This window comes from Ciconia boyciana, chromosome 18 (assembly GCF_034638445.1).
Source record: "Ciconia boyciana chromosome 18, ASM3463844v1, whole genome shotgun sequence".
NCBI classification, from domain to species: Eukaryota; Metazoa; Chordata; class Aves; order Ciconiiformes; family Ciconiidae; genus Ciconia; species Ciconia boyciana.
This window is the reverse complement of record NC_132951.1, coordinates 68,360-88,329: the sequence shown is the minus strand read 5'-3', so window position 1 is coordinate 88,329 and position 19,970 is coordinate 68,360. Positions and strand designations below refer to the sequence as shown.

Here is a 19,970-nt window from a genome sequence, read left to right as displayed (position 1 = left end):
CAAGAAAAATCACACTTTTTTTGTTTAAATAAAAGGCAAAAAGAATACCAGAGAAAAAGATGAGAACGAAGCTGCAGCCCAGCTGTGTTACTTCATTCATCTTGATAATTTTGTACAATACAAGTGTAAACTAACTTCACTTTTGTTTCTGCCAGGGTTTCCTCTCTAGTTCATATTTATTGGTTGCAGTCACCAAAGAATGTGCCACTAGTGTTATAAATTCCATTGTCATTATTACCTAAAGAACTTTCAGTACAATTAAATAAAACACACAAGAAGTGCAAGATGGTACAAAACACAACAGAGTGGATAAGATAGTGCCAAGTATTTGATTTCCTTTTGAATTATGGAAATGCAAATTATTAGTGTAGGGAAATTACTAAAATTTGATTATTAGGAAAACACAGTTGGCAAACAAATTTAATTGACAAAATTCTGTCAGCTCTGCTGGCCAAAGGTGGCTCCTAAGAACTCTTACACACTCGATCGATTGCTACACGACGGTTGCTGTGGCATTTCTTATCAGCAAGGGAGAAGTTTCTCCCTTACACAGAGTCATTCTGTTTCTGGTGTTCCTGCTCCCAGACAGCTTAACCTGTTCAGCGGTTAGGCCTTCTTGCCCTCCATGCCAGATCATTCCGTAGTCATGAATTACCATTGTTGAGTAGTTACAATTTGAATTTCCCCTTCAAAACACTTCAGCTGTAATCAAGCCACCTCTGCAATTTCCCTTTTCCCCTCTAAGACAGCTGAAGATGTGTGTCTTTCCATAGAAATAAAAGCCATTTAAAATAAACATTGCGAGCACCACACTCCTTTGAAAAGGGAGAGGTTTTATCTCTAAATAGCTAATAAAGCAGGCAAATCCAGTTTGCCCCCCCAAAATAAATAGTTCTATTATTTTGCATGTCTCCCCACCCAGTCTACTCCTCCCATTTAAGTTTGTGTTTCTGTTACCTATTAATACAGCTCCACTGGCCAAGCGAGTGTTGACTCAAGTTATATCCACCTACTGTTTCAGACACCTGCTGTGGTAGATTAAAGGTTGACGTGTTTAAATACTAAGTTTTATTTTCTGGTCTCACAACTGTGCACACAATTGCTGTGTTGATTTTGTGTCATTATAAAGCGAAAGAGATGATAATTTTAACAGAGAACTAAGGTTACCTGAAAGCTCCTCTGAAAAACACAGTGGGCTATTTAAGATTAGACTGTTGAAACACATTAGGTTACAGTTGATCTAATGGGAAGTATTTAAATCCTGATCTTGATAGATCTCCAAGAACATACACACAGACACCATAAAATAGAGGAAAATGATCATCTATCTTTCTCCCAGTTCACAAATATGACTGTTGAGAGGCTGAGATGGTATAAACATCAACTGAAGAGTGTACCATTCAATTAAGTCAAAGTTGTTTAGCTGAAAAAATGACAGAACCAAAAGCAAACTGATTTGCTGTACAGGAAGCTAACCAAGTCACAGGATTTCCTACAGATGGTCAAAAGCACTAGTACAGGAAGCAGATGCTGGGGAACAAGCAAGGTTGCAAGGTCTCTCATTTGAGTGGGAGCATAAGGCAGAATTGGAGCACTGGAAAGCATGAAGTGCTAGACCAAGAGGCTTGAAACTGTGAGTAAATACACTATCATTTGATTCCTCTTACGTTCAGGAGCGCGTGATTTTGCACGTTCTGGTGAAATAGCAAGACTGCACGTAACAAACATGGACTCCATTATTTTCTCTTTTCGTAACAACTGAAAAATGCTGAGGTGTTGTCTAACTATTCCAGGCAAAAGGGGTGACAGTGTTTTATAAAGCATCACTAAAACAGTTATTAAAGGCAAGACTCTTACTGTTTTGTGTGAGTAAGTTTCTTGAACCTTGTTGATATAACATACTTTGCAGTAAAATGTCGTCTTCCCATTTCTTCTCGGTACTTCAAGTGGTATTAACCTAAACAGGCAGAGAAGGTCTAGAGTTGCTAACATATTTTAAAACTCCTTTTTTAAAGAGGAGGGATATTTTTTCCATTTCAGAGCACAAGAAATATTTACTTCAGTAAGACTATAGTGATATCAGACACGGTGAAACAGTGGCCATTTTCTCAACATGGAATGTCATCTTATATGAAGTGAGGCTTTGCCAACATACGTTTATTTAAACAGAGGACAGTACAAAGCAGTACAATAAGTATCTCTTAATAACTCCACATGTATAATCCTTTTTCAGAATGACATTGGCTATTTCTGGTCAGAAATTATTGCTCTGACAATAGTTGAGATGCTGCGGTTTTTTTTAACAATTCCATCCCAGCTAGAAAAAGAGAAACTTACTTAGCATTTTTAGTCACCTAGTTCAGTGGACATCAGCTAATGGCTGCAGCCTGTGGATTCCAAAAGAAGTGGCACAAACTTGAACCCAAAATCATATTTCATATTTAGGAACTGATGTCATCCCTTTCTTGAAAAATTCGTGTATCAACTAATCTCCCTTTGAGCAGGTCAAAGACAGAAATGGCATGAAGGTTAGCAACCACTGGAGGTTTCCAGAAATGCAACAATTTTTTGAGGAGAAAACAGTAGGATATTTAAACAGACTATCTAGATCTCTATGTGTCTCTATATTTTTTTATAGACTTCTTTATGTAAAAGGGACTTACTTGTTTCTTTATTGTCCCTGTCTGTAAAGTTTTACTCACAGTCACCATTCATGCCCTAGGAGGCTTCTAGTTTCTAATAAGAATGCTAGTTTACTTTTTTCCAGATTAAGTGGTTAATAATGCTTTTGGCATGCTAAAACTACTCATTGTTAGTCTAAAAATAAGCTATTAGGATGAATTTGCATTGCCCAAATTGGGTAATGTATTGTATACAAAATTTGTGAAGAGAAACGGTATCAAAAGTTTGTTTGCACGTAGCTGAAAAAGGACAACAGATTGTTTCACCTAGAAGACGTGAAATGCAAGGGAACATTTGAGTGACCTTCCTGCTTTGTGTAACTTGCACATAAAACGCAGATGGAGACTTCTGTGCAGAGGGATATACAGGAATTGCTCTCTTTTTACACTGGCTAGAAGGTAGCAGTGTTCCAAAAGGAAGAGGGGGTAAATGAGGGTACTTGCCATGAGTGGATTTTAACATTAGGTCTTTATTGCAGGAAGAGACTATGAGTTTTCTAATATTTCTTAAATATTAAAAATGCAATTTTCATGTAAATTTCCCAAGCCTAATTTAACAGGAAATTTTTAAGGCGTGTTGCTGTCTGGTGTAAGACTGACAGTTGAAAACATATTTCACCAGAACAGTGCAATGATTTTTGCACTTAGCATCTGTATTAAAAAAAAAACCCTGGACCCTGTATTTCTATAAATAAACATGACAGACATTAATGAGAAGGAACTTTATTAGTGCTTTGTTTCATCTCACCCTTTAGTAAATTTGTCCCATCTCTTATGCAGTAAATCATCCTCCCCAGAAAAGTTTATATCGGGACTCTCTGATTTTCTCTACCTTCCTCAGTCACTTTGCTGTTCTCTTGGTGGGCAGATTGGACCCATAAACTACTCTACTTTTACAACTTCATTGAAGCTCCTGGCTTCTGTCTTTGTTACATGCCTGTCGATCTTCAGACCTACTCCCATCTCTGCGAAGAATTTTGTTGATTTCTTCCAAGAGAACACTGACAGCTAAATCCCACCTCCAAAGTGGGGAGGGAGGAAAAAAAAAGGAACATAAAAGCAATTGAGGATAAAACCCAAGAACTAGAACTTGAACTGACTATTTTTCCCTGTTGTCGTTGGCTTCTTTTTCTTTTTTTTTTTTTTTTTTCCCCCCTGAAGTTTTCTGTAAGGATTTTTCAATCCCACTTCCCAATTAATACTCTTGAGAAGAAAAACCACTTCACTATAAAATATTATTTCTCTTAGTTTTCTAATAGACAGCATGTTAGTAATTGTAAATGGTTTCCAATCCAAAAAAAAGGAATAACAATAAGTATTTGAAGAACTTTGGTGCAAGCTGATAAATGATGATGCAGCCCCACTTTTATATATATTGTCATCTTTTCTATGCAAATACCACTTGCAAGGTCCTGCTTAGCTGGTAGTGAGCTAATGACAAAATGCGTATTTGAATTTTATTGGTTAATTGAGGAGGCAATATTAGAAATATTTAAAGCAGATGAGGAGACATCTTCTACAGAACTGAGTAACTAAATTTTGTGAGCATATTAGAAAAACTATTCTGCACATGCAGTGTCATCTTAAAATTGGTGAATTGGCTTATCCATGGCCACATGCTTTGAGGTGCTCCAGCATGACCTCATGAGCAGCCACTGATGCTGAAAGGTGTACCTGCTGCAGCATGGACTTATCCACAGCCATAGATGCTTTGAGGTGTACCTTCTCCAGCGTGGACTTATCCTTGGGCCACAATCCCTTCAGAGGTATACCTGCTGTAGCACAGATGCTTCGGGGTGTCCTGCTCCCATGTGGACTCATCCCTAGGTCACAGTCCCTTCAACTTGAGTTCACACTGGAGTTCCAGCCTGTCCAGTACAGCAGCACAGAAACAGCAGCGATGCCCTGGCCATCTGCCAGCCCAGGCACATCTCCATTGCTGTTACCGAAGTGTTCCCAGGCAGAGCAGAGTAAGACTATCAGCAGTACAGCAAGCAGCAAAAGCAAAAAAGCAGCCACTAACGAGCACTAGAGTCTAAAATACGGTAAGGCAAGCAAGTCCCATGGTAAGCACAGGAGTCTGCCGATTAATAGCTAAACAGCAGTAACAGCTATAAATTTGATCTAGCACATTCCAATCAAATCTGTCATTATCTCGAACCCTTCGAGCCCCACGTTGGGCGCCAAAAAGGACTGTCGTGGTTTAGCCCCAGCCGGCAACTAAGCACCACCCAGCCGCTCACTCACTCCCCCCGGTGAGATGGGGGAGAGAATCGTAAGAGTAAAAGTGAGAAAACTCGTGGGTTGAGATAAAGACAGTTTATTAGAGAAAGCAAAAGCCACACACGCAAGCAAAGCAAGACAAGGAATTCATTCACTAATCCCCATGGGCAGGCAGGAGTTCAGCCATCTCCAGGAAAGCAGGGCTCCATCACATGTAACAGTGACTTGGGAAGACAAATGCTATCACTCCAAACATCCCCCCCTTCCTTCTTCTTCCCCTAGCTTTATATACTGAGCATGATGCCATATGGTATGGAATAGCCCTTTGGCCAGTGTGGGTCAGCTGTCCCAGCTGTGCCCCCTCCCAGCTTCTTGTGCACCTGGCAGAGCATGGGAAGCTGAAAAGCCCTTGAGTAGTGTAAACATTACTTAGCAACAACTGAAACATCGGTGTGGTATCAGCATTATTCTCATACTAAATCCAAAACACAACACTGTACCAGCTACTAGGAAGAAAATTAACTCTATCCCAGCCGAAACCAGCACACAATACTTGCATGAAAAGGGAAGATGTACAGCTTACATGACAATTTGCAGAAAGCAACACAAGATTTTAACTTTAGAGAATGGGTCATTATACATTGTTGAAAGTAACTTCTTACATTTTTTGAGGCCAAAAAATGAAAAAGAAGAGTTGAACAACATCTTGGATTTGCAAATTACACCAGGCAGCAGTGCTTTCATCATGTTCTTCAAACGTAGTACTCTGAAGTCAGAATAGAGCTCTAACTATAGTGGCAATTTTGTGCATAATTAGAAAGCGGTTGTTATTCAGCTGGGATTGAGTGTATACAAAAGAGGACAGAACACCTACAAATGATACAGACAATGGTTCATTGTTCTGATATGTTGTTGTGATGTGTCACATTATATCACACCCTCATGGCCGCTCACAGAATAAAGCAAGGTTTGGTTTAGTTTGGTTTTGTTTTAATTTGCCTTCATCTGCTTGATGGTTTAAGCATGTGTAAATACCGAGCTGTGATTGTGTACTGAAAATCTTCACTTTGTAGTCTGATTTGGTAACATCTTGGAGAACTTGAAGTTTCCATGGCAAGGTTAAAAAGTTCAGTAGTGCATGTGTCCCAATGAAAGGTCACAATATTCACACAAAGTCCTACTGAAATCAGCTGCCAATTTAGAACTGTGGTCTGAGACTTGGAGTCTTTAGTGGCAAAAGCAATTTACACTTAAGGCAATCTCAGCCACCTGAACAAGTGAAAAGGTCATTCTTTTCAAACCTCTTTTCCTCTTTAATGTTGAATACCACAGGATCCCACTAGGCTCTGAAAACACACGAGGCTCTGAAAACATTTTCTTTGTGACTTGGGAATCAGGACACTGAGAGACTGTGACAGGATAACTCCTATCCAATGCAAAAGAATGCTTGTGTTCACAGCACCATTTTTTAGGAAAAAGAGGGGAAAGGATAACTCTATAGTTTTACAAGCTTCCCAGAATACCAAAAGATAAAGAATCTGGGTTTTTCACTAACATAAAATTTCTTCCAGGCCTCGAAGTGATTCAAATTACACTATATTACCATTACTGTATACCAAACCAGCTGAAACTGTTGCACTGGGCCCAATTGTAGAGTAAAATATAATAAAGTTTGGAATGAGGAGGTGTAAGAATCTCTCGATTTTTTCCAAACCTGCATGCAAAGTCAGGTCTTCATACTAAAGTTTGAAGTATCAAAACAGTAACTATTGTGTTTAAGAGAATACAGTTCAATACAAAACATTACCTCTTTTTGGCAAATCACTGAAAGAGTGCTTTTTTGTGTGTTTGTTTTGTTTTAGAGAAAGTGAATAGAAGACTGAGTGTAAAGGTCCGTTAATTTCAAAATTGTGAAATTCAGCAATGATACACTGTGGAAAAAAACATATTTGTGCTGTTGTTGCATGTATACTTATTTCTGCAAGCATTTTAATCTGCTCCTGGAAAGATCCTCAGCTACAGAATAACATAACCAGAAAAATCTTCCCCCAGGAAACAATTGCCAGTCCAGCAGGTCAGCTTTGCAGGGGAAAACCTGCTCAAAATGTAATAACACCATTAAAAGATAACAGAACTTTTATTATATCCCCATACTTTGATGACAGAGAAAGCAAAGTCACTCGTGTGATTGGGATTGTTCACCACGAAGATGTAAAACAGCTATACTGCTGGTTCTGCTGTCAGCCCAATGGAAAAATATATGTATCAAAAGCAAACATTGATGTTCACTCAGACAGATTTGGATTCCCTTATGGTGCAGCAGATATAGTTTGTCTGGAACCCAAAAACTGCGATCCAACACATGTAGCAATTCATCAGTCTCCCCATGGAAATATTGACCAGCTGCCAAGGTTTGAAATTAAAAACCGCAAGGCTGAGACCTTCTCTGTTGACTTCACCATATGCATCTCTGCCATGTTTGGAAATTACAACAATGTCTTGCAGTTTATACAGAGTATGGAGATGTACAAGATTCTTGGGGTACAGAAAGTGGTGATCTATAAGAACAACTGCAGCCATCTGATGGAGAAAGTCTTGAAGTTTTATATGGAAGAAGGAACTGTAGAGATAATTCCCTGGCCAATAAACTCACACCTCAAGGTATCTTCTAAATGGCACTTTTCTATGGATGCAAAAGACATTGGCTACTATGGACAAATCACAGCTCTAAATGACTGTATATACCGTAACATGCAGAGGAGCAAGTTTGTGGTTCTTAATGATGCTGATGAAATAATTCTTCCCCTTAAGCACCCAGACTGGAAAACAATGATGAGCAGCCTTCAGGAGCAAAACCCAGGGACTGGCATTTTCCTCTTTGAGAACCATATCTTCCCAGAAGACGTATCTACTCACATGTTCAACATTTCATCTTGGAATACTGTGCCGGGTGTTAACATATTACAGCATGTTCACAGAGAGCCTGACAGGAAGGATGTTTTCAATCCCAGGAAAATGATAATTGATCCACGAAAGGTGATTCAGACTTCAGTCCACTCTGTCCTACGTGCTTATGGGAACAGCGTGAATGTTCCCATGGATGTTGCCCTCATTTATCACTGTCGCGTGCCCCTTCAAGGAAACCTTCCCAGAGAATCCCTCATCAGGGATACAACACTGTGGAGATATAACTCATCATTAATCATGAATGTTAACAAGGTGCTATATCAAACTGTACTGTAAGCTCAAGAGTGAAACCTTGGTTATAAGGAGGGAAAGCAGAGAGCTACCCGTATTGTGGGGAGGCAGAGGATATCATTTAAAGATCATATTAAAATCACTTCCACATGAGTTCACATCTTACAGCGATTTAGGAGAACAGCCCTTTTTTGTACTGTACAAAGGTAAATGCATTTGATTTGTGAACTGAATGAAGGTATCCAGGGAAGAGATTTTTCAAAACTGAAAAAATTATTTGATCCAAGAAGGGTGGTTGTGGCCTCAGTCCACTGTTTTCTAGAGCTGTTTGCACATGGTTGGGAAGAGCCTGATGATGTTGTCTATGCAGGAAACTGGTATGACATACCTCTTATTAGGGATACATCCCTTTGGAGATACATTATACATCTTTGGCGCTGTAAAGTTAATGGTGTTGGATATGCTACAATTGTAATTGCAGTAATGAAATTTAAAGGTGTTGCAATAGACGTTTAACACTATGTTCTCCCCAACAATAAATGCACTGTATGTTTAAGATAATCTATTACTCACAGGAGCAAAGGTCTGTAATTTATGGCCTTCACCACTAGAGAAAATCCCACCATAGAACTTGCACAAATGTCAACATTGTATTTTGTTGTATGAATGATTCAGCTAGCAGTTGCTGTCTGTAAAAAGTAAAAGTACTGGTGTAAACGACTGGATTTTATCATTATGTAATTATCACATTTCCCTTTACTTTTTTAAAATTGATTTGCATTTTGAAAACATAATGGCTTGCTCGTGCTTCTCCATTTTACACAAGTTAACTAATTAGACGAACTGACAGTTAAACGTTGGGGTCGAGTCCAGAGGCCTCCTCCAGCGAGGTGCAGCACTACTGCGGTCTCCGGTGCCGCCTGTGCCGTTCGTTCCCGGGACGTCGCGCGCGGGAAGGGCTCCCTGGGGCTCGGCGCCCGGGTGCGCGGTGCTCCCGGGGCCGCTGCGGCCGGGCCAGGCGCGGGATGGGCCGGCCCCGCCGCGCAAACGGCCCTGCGGGTGCGCCGGGATTCCAGCCCCGGGAGAGCAGCGCGTGGGTGGGCGCCAACGGCTCCACCCGGATGGGCGCGCGGGGGAGGCAGCGGCCCTTCCGGACGCCGGGCCTGGGCGGGGGCCGCGGAGTCTCCGCGCGCCGCCCCCTCTCCCGCCCGCAGCTGCCACCGCCTTTCCGGGCGGCAGGTGAGAGGATGGAGCCGTCCCCGCCTTGCCCCGGGCCGCAGGAGCGGAGGGGCAGTCCCCGCGCGGAGCCGGCGAGGGGGCCCGAGGGCTGCGGTAGCCCCGGCCCAGCTTCGCGCCGCCCCGCTGTCGCACCGTGCCTGCCCGGGGCTCCGGCGGCGGAAGCGTCGCTTCCCGCTGCCCTCCCCCCGGCGAACCCGCGGGCGGAGGGCAGGGGGGCGGGCGCGCCGTTGTGGGCGTCTTCGTCTAGTCAGGCTGCTGGGCCCGAGGAGAGTGTCGGGCTGCGGCTCCTGTAACTGGCATCACTTGCAGCAGAGGCTCGGGAGTTTATTTCCACTCAAGAAATAGCAGATAAGACGGTGGTCAGCTGTAGCATTATTTTTCGGTAATGGTGCTAACCACTTAACGGTAAGTTAAAGGTATATATTGATTGTACAACCCATTTTTTCGAAGTCCCCATCTGAATACACTCCAAGCCTGGAGTTTAATTTTAGATTTAAAGAATGCATGACTCCTTGAAAGGGGTGGTTTCAGCGTGTGTTGTGGGTTAACCCTGGTAGGCAGTGCAGCCCCACCCAGCCGCTCGCTCACTCCCCCCCGCAGTGGGATGGGGAAGAGAATTGGAAGGGCAAAAGTGAGAAAACTCGTGGGTTGAGATAAAGACAGTTTAAGGGGTAAAGCAAAGCTGTGTGCGCAAGGAAAGCAAACCAAGGAATTCATTCACTCCTTCGCATCGGCAGGCAGGTGTTCAGCCGTCTCCAGGACAGCAGGGCTCCATCATGTGTAACGGTGACTTGGGAAGACAAACACCATAATACCACGTCTCCCCCCTCCTCCTTCCCCCAGCTTTTATTGCTGAGCATGATGTCATATGGTGTGGGATATCCCTTTGGTCAGTTGGGGTCAGCTGTCCCGGCTGTCTCCCCTGCAAACTTCTTGTGCCGCCCCATTCCTGGGACAGGGAGACGGGGACCAGCATGAGAAACGGAGCAGGCCTTGATGCTGTGTAAGCATTGTTCAACGATAGCTAAAACATCAGTGTGTTTTAAACACTGTTTTGGTCACAAATCTAAAACACAGCACCTTACAAGCTACTATGAAGAAAATTAACTCTGTCCCAGCTAAAACAAGTACAGCGTGAAAGACAAAAATTTGAAATAACGATCTTTTAAATGTTGTTATGCAATTTTTATTTTGCCTGATCTATTTCTTTTCAAAGGGCGCAAAGTCTGTTTACAATAGGAGAAATTTGGCGTAGGGATGTACAGCAGGTTATAATGGAGAAGCTTATGAGTGTACAGGGAAACATGTGGTTTGTCAGTGCTAATGGCACAAATTAAGTCTATGGCAACATTATATTGGTCTGGCTTACCTTCTTTCTATTTAGAATAGAAATGCCCAGCTTAACTTTTTTAGAGCAATATTTTATGAATAGCGGAATAATACTGCCCTCGGTTTAATCCTTTAAACAATATGCTTCCGACTTTGGATCGTGTAAGAGAGGAAGGACACTGGTGTTTCAGAGTCTTTCTGAAAAAGATAAACTATCAAAAGATTAGCAGCAGACAATCTAGATAAAGATGGTAAATGACTGTTAGTCTTTGGAATTTTTATTTTTATTTAAGCACCAGTTGTTGTTACTTTTGGTGAAAACCATGAGGCAGAGGATAGAGAATAACTTTTTCCAAAAATAATAAATTAATAAGGCTATTTTTTAGTGGTGGTTTTTAGTCAGACCCTGGATGAACGAAGGATTAGGCTGTTTATTGTTCCTATACTACTGAATCTAGGGCTGCATATTAGCAACTGAAACTTTGCAGTCACCTCTTGTCAATTGCCCCCTAGATCGGGAGATAAAGTAATAAGCTGAGAGCTACCAAAAATTAAAGTCAACGTAGACATTGTGAAGATACTGAAATGAGCAGCATAAAAGGTCTTCAGCTGCCAATGCAAAGAAAACAAATTACAAAGGAAGGCCACAATGCAGAGAACATGTCGGGGAGATTAATAACAACCTAGGAATGGCTCTTGAACTAAATTAACACTTTGTTCCACCTTTAGTAAGGACAGTACTAATTGTGGAGGGTTAGAGAAAGATGACGGAAAAGAAGGTCTGAAAAGAGAAGTACAGCAAAGGTAAAAACAACATTCCAGTTGAAGGTGATACTGAATAATTTCCATTCCAAAATTCTAAGAAGACAGACAAGCTATTGAAGAACCTGTAATGGGTGTTTAATAAATGTGTCATGAGCATAGTGGTACAATGTGGCAAAAGAAAGCATGAGCGGTTCCTTGGTTTAGGAAGGAAAAAAAAGATGATTTAAGTATACGCAAGTTAGTAAGTGCAATCTTGGTCACATACAAGGTTTTAGAGTAGACTTTTAAAAGGACTATGACAAAAGAAATAAGGAGAAATGTGATTAATTTGAGCAACCTGATCTAGTGAAAGATGTTCCTGTCCACAGCAGGGGGATTGGAACCGGATGATCTTTAAAGGCCCTGTCACAGAATCACAGAATCGTATAGGTTGGAAGAGACCTTTAAGATCATCGAGTCCAACTGTAAACCTAACACTACCAAGACCACCACTATACCATGTCCCTACGCACCTCATCCAAACGTCCTTTAAATACTTCCAGGGATGGCAACTCAACCCCTTCCCTGGGCAGCCTGTTCCAAAGCTTGATAACCCTTTCAGTGAAGTAAAATTTCCTAATATCCAGTCTAAACCTCCCCTGGCGCAACGTGAGGCCATTTCCTCTCGTCCTATCACTTGTGACCTGGGAGAAGAGACCGACCTCCAAAACCAAGTCCAACCCAAACCAAGTGATTCTGTGATTCTAACTGGGACAAGAGGTCTTTATTATGACCGTGCTGCAGAAGAAAACACATTGTGTAACTGTGCTTGGCTGAAAGACGGTGTAGATATATTAATCTTCGGCTGATGACAAGCTCGGATGTATCTGTGCAATGTGATGCATCTGCAAAAAATATAATCCTAGCGTATGTTAAGAAAGAAAATTTCCAACAATGACGAGGGCTTTCTTATGTGTGATGGTATTAGAACAGCCTGCTTTGTTTAATGAAAAAGTAGTAAATACAAAGACTACGAGGTGATATGACTGCAGTCCATAAATGCAATAGGGAGGAAGAAAGGCTCTTTACTGTTAAGGGGAATACTGAAAAAGAACAAACCGGTGCAAAGTAGCCACTGGTACCATTAGCTAAATTTAGTATTAAAGCAAATCTGCATCATTTGTATCATGTTCTACTTGAACAGTAATTGGAATTAAAAGACACAAAACCAGAATGAATTGTTGTTATTGTTATCATAAAATAAACTCTTTTAAATATGCTGGAAGCATAGTTTTGAAGTTAAAATTTGCGAAGTACTCTCTATAGTGAGGAAATATAAGTGTAATGTTCCTAATTAAGCTGACTTTATATATTTTCTGACTACATATCTATGCTGTTAATTTCAGGGGATGAAAATTCATGAGTCACGTGTTGGGAAAACCATGAATTTCACTCCTTAAATAATTACATAGCTCTTTTCTTTAAGATTCTGTGTTCTGGTATGTCTTGAGTTCTATATTATGCTCTTTTTCTCTGCTTCTAGAACCTGCTGTTGTTTCAGATCTCTCTCACACTTCCTCATCAGAATCTGTATTTATCTGTTTTAATTAGGCCTATTGTATGTTACTAAAAAATGATTGCCCAAGAAATACAGATATGTAGTATATTTTTCTAGTTCTCTTTAAGTATGTGTGTGAACTGCGGATATAGCAACATGCAGGATTGATTTCCAGAAGGAAACTTAAGTAGTCTTAAAAAAATCACCCAAGCACCTAGGTTTGACTTGCTTCAACAGCTCCACACTCAAGTTTGTAATTTAAATTAAGTTATTGGGAGGCAACTGTATGCTTTGCTCAAGAGAAGGAAAACTTGTTTTTCTGGTAGGTGTGGCTGCTGTTACGGACATGAAAGAACGCCAACCATCTGAAATCAAATGTGTCGGCAAGCGTCTTAGGTATAGTACCAGCATTTTTTTCATCAGTATTGTTCTGTATCAAACAATTCTTGCAATTTATCTTAAATATTTTTAAGTTTTTATCTGGTTAGAATAAACAATTTGTAGATTATACCTTAGCATAAAATAAATGGAGGACTGAACAGAGCTTCACTCAGCTATCTGCTTTAAAAGGTACTTTTTCCTTTCCGATGTTCACTGTTCAAAACACAGTTGAAAAGATTTTTTTTTTTACTGTTCATTATTCATAGCTAGCAAAAGCAGAAGAAATAACAGGTAATAAATTAACTGTATTATTTAATGTTGACATTTTGATATTTCTTTAGTAAAAACTATTTATTCTATAAGACTGAATAATATTTTAAGTCATAAATAGATAAAACCGAGGAAAAGATGTTAAATGTGACCTACTCTATGTTGTAAGAATGCTAAAATATGTAACAACCTGGGAATAACAATGCTCAGGGGAAACTTTGTCTGACTTTAGAATGTTTAATAAAAAGACTTACAAAATTTGAGTTGTTCTCAGTCACAAATCTTCAGCAGAAGGTTGTATGACAGTAGCAGGCTCTTACCATGTATTTGCAGTTCTGCTCTAAATTGTAAGGACTTTGGGGGGGACTCTCCATTCCAGGGACAGAAGAGTCAGTGCTGTCTACTGCTGCTGTTCTACTTTGTGTCTAGTGTGATGTGGTGAGATTTCTGGTGCCCTATGACTGTTCTGGTCTGTAAAGCAGTTTCTTGGTGGCTAGGAAAGACTGCTATAAATCGTACCAGCCTTGGCAAATGGTGCACTTTAAGGGGTATGTTTTGACCATAGTTCTCCTTACTTTGCTTTTTCAGGAAAGAGCAATTTTGAAAATGTTGCACATTATTCTGAAGGCATGGGCAATTATTTTTTGCCTAAACTCAGTTGAGATTCAGAAGCTAGATTGCTGTATTCAGAAGCTAGATTTTACTGGTTGGAAAATACTGTGTTTAAGCAGAAAACCAGACCTTAGGGGAATTTTTCAAGCCAAGCAGTGAAGTCGCCAGTGAATTTAGGCACTTCCAAAGTTATGAAGCTGCTGAGTATGGTATCTGGATCAAAACTCTGGATTTAGGTTCTTTCTAGTTTTGTATCTTTCTTACTTTTCTTTGAGAATGCTAGTTTTCTGTTCCATCACAAAAGAATATTGAGATAGAGGCTCTCAAAATAGCTTTACACAGTGTGTGAAATGTGAAAAAAAAGTATGAAATATTAGATTTAATTACTATTTTAGAATAGACTGAGTGATACGCTTTGGAAGAAATATTGTTAGGTATTTAGCGTGTGCATACTCTTGAAGATACTTAGATTGCTAAGTACTTAAGCAAGTGATTTTATTAAGAGTCTTGAGAAGTAAATGGAAGGACAAGAAATATGAGAATCTTCCAGTATCTACTACACCTATGACATCGCTACCTGTTTTCCTATAAAATATATACCTAGAAATCTGGGTCTTTTAATGGTATGATTTTTTGTCTCAGCAGCTGGCTTTATGCAGCAATGACATGCCTACTAGAAACATTTTCTTCATCTTGTGCAATAGAATCAGTTTATTCCATCTTGGCATTTTACCCCACACTTCTTGCTGGCAGTGGGGGATACTCTCTTCTACCAGTCCAGTTTTCTGATCTAACATGAATTTGATTAATCTGGGGCACTTTTCTTCCAAGAATCTCTGTGGTACAAGCAGGCCTTTGAAGATACTTGCTGTCACCTTACTGTTTATGGATCATATCTGGATGCCTAAAGATGAATTTGTAGAGGAAACTTTAATCTGAGCTCCACTTGCAGAAATTACTGCTTCAGAGTGCCGTGAGCTCCCTGTCAGGCATTAACACTTGCTAGCACGAGTGCTGCTGAAGACTGTGGCCATCCAGGTACTCAGGGATGCCTATCTGTTCCTGCAGCAGCAAGAATTTAAGACCTGACCCCCAAACCATTCCAGCATTAATGCAGTGTGAGGAGGCCCAGATTTCTAGCAAGCATAATATGAGGCAACCTTCCCTGCAAGCCCTGCCTTGTACAGCACTAAGTAGGGTAGAGCTGCTAACTGAGAATAAGTTTTATACCCCCATAGATTTCACCTGTCTTCTGCTGAATTGTATGAATCCTCTGTATGCATTGTCTCATCTGTGGTGAACTAGAAGTTGGGAATTTATACATTAGGGATTGTATCTGAACCATCATGTGCAATCCCCATGTGCCATGTTTTTTATGAACTTGATTAATTCTGTAATACATTTACTTTATATATCTGCCCCTAACTTGTCTGTGAGAAGTCCGGTTGAGGTTTTTTTTGTGTATGATTTACAGATACACTGTGTAGGGGAAAAAAAAAAAGCTTTTGTTTTGCTTAAAAATTACTGCCTAATTATTTAATTGGATATTCTAAAATTTGGATTATGGAAAATAAAGAACAATGGCTCCTTGTTCTCCTGTATCTAGACCTCTATCATATTCTCTCACAGAACCCTCCATGTACAGAAACTGTTCCACGCATCCAACATATGGAGACATTCAGAGTGTCGCATACAGTATTGTCCATCCTATTAAAGGTGTGTTCTCTGATTGATTTTTCATAAAAGCACAGTAGCTGGGTCTCTGATTAAGTCAGTGCACCGTGATAGAGATTGGCCTCCCATCTTGTTTGTGAAATTCTTGAGCAATGATCATGAGTCAATATTATCTCATACTACATATTTTCTTTTCTGCAGATGCGGCAGCATAAAGTGCAAGGACAAAGAAATTTGCATCCACATTTAAATACGCTCAGAATGTTCTGTGGTGGGAAAAAATCTTACTTTGCTGCTGTTGTGTGCATTATTACTCTAACTTCAATGGTCACACTTTCTTACCTTAGGTTACAGAGACTTTCTCACCTGCCAAAAATAATGCAAGAAGGTAGCAGATGTAGAGGGAAAATTACCAATAGCACAATAACACCATTAAAAGATAACAGAACTTTTATTATATCCCCATACTTTGATGACAGAGAAAGCAAAGTCACTCGTGTGATTGGGATTGTTCACCACAAAGATGTAAAACAGCTATACTGCTGGTTCTGCTGTCAGCCCAATGGAAAAATATATGTATCAAAAGCAAACATTGATGTTCACTCAGACAGATTTGGATTCCCTTATGGTGCAGCAGATATAGTTTGTCTTGAACCCAAAAACTGCGATCCAACACATGTAGCAATTCATCAGTCTCCCCATGGAAATATTGACCAGCTGCCAAGGTTTGAAATTAAAAACCGCAAGGCTGAGACCTTCTCTGTTGACTTCACCATATGCATCTCTGCCATGTTTGGAAATTACAACAATGTCTTGCAGTTTATACAGAGTATGGAGATGTACAAGATTCTTGGGGTACAGAAAGTGGTGATCTATAAGAACAACTGCAGCCATCTGATGGAGAAAGTCTTGAAGTTTTATATGGAAGAAGGAACTGTAGAGATAATTCCCTGGCCAATAAACTCACACCTCAAGGTATCTTCTAAATGGCAGTTCATGCAAGATGGAACACACATTGGCTACTATGGACAAATCACAGCTCTAAATGACTGTATATACCGTAACATGCAGAGGAGCAAGTTTGTGGTTCTTAATGATGCTGATGAAATAATTCTTCCCCTTAAGCACCCAGACTGGAAAACAATGATGAGCAGCCTTCAGGAGCAAAACCCAGGGACTGGCATTTTCCTCTTTGAGAACCATATCTTCCCAGAAGACGTATCTACTCACATGTTCAACATTTCATCTTGGAATACTGTGCCGGGTGTTAACATATTACAGCATGTTCACAGAGAGCCTGACAGGAAAGATGTAATCAATCCCAGGAAAATGATAATTGATCCACGAAAGGTGATTCAGACTTCAGTCCACTCTGTCCTACGTGCTTATGGGAACAGCGTGAATGTTCCCATGGATGTTGCCCTCATTTATCACTGTCGCGTGCCCCTTCAAGGAAACCTTCCCAGAGAATCCCTCATCAGGGATACAACACTGTGGAGATATAACTCATCATTAATCATGAATGTTAACAAGGTGCTATATCAAACTGTACTGTAAGCTCAAGAGTGAAACCTTGGTTATAAGGAGGGAAAGCAGAGAGCTACTCGTATTGTGGGGAGGCAGAGTATATCATTTAAAGATCATATTAAAATCACTTCCACATGAGTTCACATCTTACAGCGATTTAGGAGAACAGCCCTTTTTTGTACTGTACAAAGGTAAATGCATTTGATTTGTGAACTGAGACATGGTACTTTGTAAGAGTCCACAGTGATTGAGTGCTGGTTAAGAATTGGATTCCTTAGGTAAAGTCTCTACTGCAGCTTTGTAAGATGTGAGAGCTGAGGCATAGTGAGAAGATAGCTCTTTTACATGCTTGTAACTATGAAAGGGCATTATTCAAGGCCTAGGAAGTGACCATGCAGAAATTAGAAAGTTAATGTACCAATTTCCAGCTTTCTCCCTTTTTGTTTTCCCATCTTCATTTATGTTTTAGCTAGTACAATGAACTTGTAAACTACCTGAAGAAGGAATGAATTGATTTTTGGTTATTTGTATCTGTGGAGTACTTGGTGGATAAAAAAATACAGCTGTGCTTAGTGGTGCCTATTAAAAGATGGCTTGGGACAGCATCTCCCAGATGAAGAGCTGCATTGGCATTAACACTGTAACTCACTATAATCACAGAGGCAGGATAAGAAAACACACCAGCTGTAGCACTGGAACTGTCACTTGTTAAGAGGTATTTCTTCTTAAGGGAAATGGGAATTTGTAGCAGAGCCATGAGTCATTTAATGATACCAAGGATCAGTGCAGATGGTATTACTACTTCTGGAAAATGTAAAATGAGCTTGTTTTCAATTAAAAAAAAATAAATCAGTATTTCTCAACCGATTTAAATAATGCAAAGGCTATAGACGGTTTTCAACCTATGTACAAAAAATACAACTACAGTTAGTATTAAAGGTAACATTGCTTAATTCTTGCAGTTTGTATGTCACTGTTTGGGTACAAAATTTGTATGTACGAAGTTGAGTAAAAGGTAAACAAATACACTGTGAAAATAATTGAGCAAAATCTACCAGTTTCATTTGTAAAAAAATTAACCCCTTATATTCTTGGAAATAGTGTTTGTTAAAGTGGTGATGTATTGTAACACTAAACATAGCTGTTGGAGTTTTGCTGATCCAAATGACTGTTCAACTGGGTTTTTGAGACATGCAAGTTTAAGAAGAAGGGTGATCCCTCTTTTGTTACCCACAGCTGTTCTGAAGTACTTAAGCAGTAAGTGCCAAGTCATGTTGGAAAGCTTTAAAAGAGAGGCAAGGGATACAGATTGACGTCAAAGAAAAAGAGACTATTGTGAACTGAAAAGGTGGCTATTTCCAGGTGGAAAGATGGATGGACAAACAACTACTTACGATACATAATAGGCTTTTTTTTCTGGGACCTTGAAGCCTCATAACAAACTGTTTCTTCATTCACGAAAATTAGACATCAGGTGGATTTTAGTCCTTTATGTGATGGGTAAGTTGAATTATGTTGCTTCCTTATGTAGGTGTAAGGGTACAGAAGCTGCATCTTTTCCAACCTCTATCTAAAAATAGTGCCAAGTAGTTATTAACTTCTGCTGAAGGGCCAGATGGAAAGCAAAGCAAACAAAAAAACATTTGCTCACTAGTTTCACAGTTTCAGTCATATTTTTTCTGTTTGCTAAGCCCGCAGAGCTATGTGCATTGTACAGATGTGGCAATGTATTAGAACTTTCCTATGAAGGGACGTCTGGCGGCAGTGATAGTCTGACACTTCAGTGAGTGACAGAAATAATTGTGTGTGTGTGCTTTTTTAAATTTCTACACCAGAGTCGTGTTTTCATTCCTTCATCTGTTTTGTGGTGGCACATACCTATGCCCTTAAGGAGCTCTGTCATTAGTGGATTAGTACCATTAGCTAGCAAATGTCCAGGTGGAACTTTAACTTGGAAGTCTTCAAGAGACAGTCTGTAAATAACTGTTTGCTAATTGTGTTTATAATAATCATTAGCTGCTATGTAACAGGCTAAAACATCATTTATAAAACTAAAAGGATAGAAGAGCAGTGTAGTGTGTATTGGATGCTTCTCATCATGCTTTTCTGCTTGCATACTCTGGGACAATGCAGAAAAGGAGAATTTAGAGTTCTTAATTTGTTTAAAATTTTCTGCAACTTGTGAAATACTTGTGGCAGAATCCCTTTCCAACTACCACTTCACAGCTTTTAACAAACGGTAGTATTTGCTTCACAGTGGCAGCAGCATCTCCCAAAGTCTGTATCAACAAACTCTGGCAGCTGTATTAACATCAAAGGTGTTATGCAGTGGTACTATCTTGCTTGGCAAGAGGTCCAATTGAAAGCAATGGGGAACTCAACATTGGACTCAGATGTGGCGTTGAGCGTGGAACAGAGTTGAAGAATCCCTTCCCTTGAACTCTTGGTGATGTACTTGTTAGTACAGCTCAGTATACAGTTGGCCTTCTTTGTCACAAGGGCATATTGCTGAATGCTGTTCAATTTGCTGTGCA

General features: G+C 40.1%; 2 protein-coding genes and 1 long non-coding RNA gene across 5 annotated transcripts; 2 read left to right on the top strand and 1 right to left on the bottom strand.

Moving 5' to 3' along the window:
- Positions 1–1,535: 1,535 nt before the first annotated feature.
- On the top strand, positions 1,536–8,430 carry LOC140661093 (uncharacterized). Its single transcript, XM_072882696.1, has 2 exons — positions 1,536–1,633; positions 6,767–8,430. The coding sequence occupies exon 2, from the start codon at positions 6,828–6,830 to the stop codon at positions 8,145–8,147; it is 1,320 nt and encodes a 439-aa protein (XP_072738797.1). The 5' UTR covers positions 1,536–1,633; positions 6,767–6,827; the 3' UTR covers positions 8,148–8,430.
- LOC140661094 (uncharacterized) lies at positions 7,950–9,487 on the bottom strand. Its single transcript, XR_012045603.1, has 3 exons — positions 8,951–9,487; positions 8,676–8,791; positions 7,950–8,081 (listed from the first exon to the last, which is right to left on the bottom strand). It is a non-coding gene; the product is annotated as an uncharacterized lncRNA (long non-coding RNA).
- Positions 9,167–18,745, top strand: LOC140661092 (uncharacterized). Of its 3 annotated transcripts, XM_072882693.1 has the most exons (3): positions 9,168–9,746; positions 13,299–13,368; positions 16,111–18,745. In XM_072882693.1, exon 3 carries the CDS (start codon positions 16,111–16,113, stop codon positions 17,464–17,466), a length of 1,356 nt encoding a protein of 451 aa, XP_072738794.1. In that variant the 5' UTR covers positions 9,168–9,746; positions 13,299–13,368; the 3' UTR covers positions 17,467–18,745. The 3 variants fall into 3 exon arrangements, with proteins under 3 accessions (XP_072738795.1, XP_072738794.1, XP_072738796.1); XM_072882694.1 differs by lacking the exon at positions 13,299–13,368 and having other exon boundaries at positions 9,167–9,746; XM_072882695.1 differs by lacking the exons at positions 9,168–9,746; positions 13,299–13,368 and adding an exon at positions 15,919–15,951.
- The last annotated feature ends 1,225 nt before the right edge of the window (positions 18,746–19,970 follow it).

Excerpts from the sequence above, each read along its gene's own strand:
- LOC140661093 (XM_072882696.1), top strand. The coding sequence starts at position 6,828 with ATGATACACTGTGGAAAAAAACATATTTGTGCTGTTGTTGCATGTATA.
- LOC140661092 (XM_072882694.1), top strand. The coding sequence starts at position 16,111 with ATGCGGCAGCATAAAGTGCAAGGACAAAGAAATTTGCATCCACATTTA.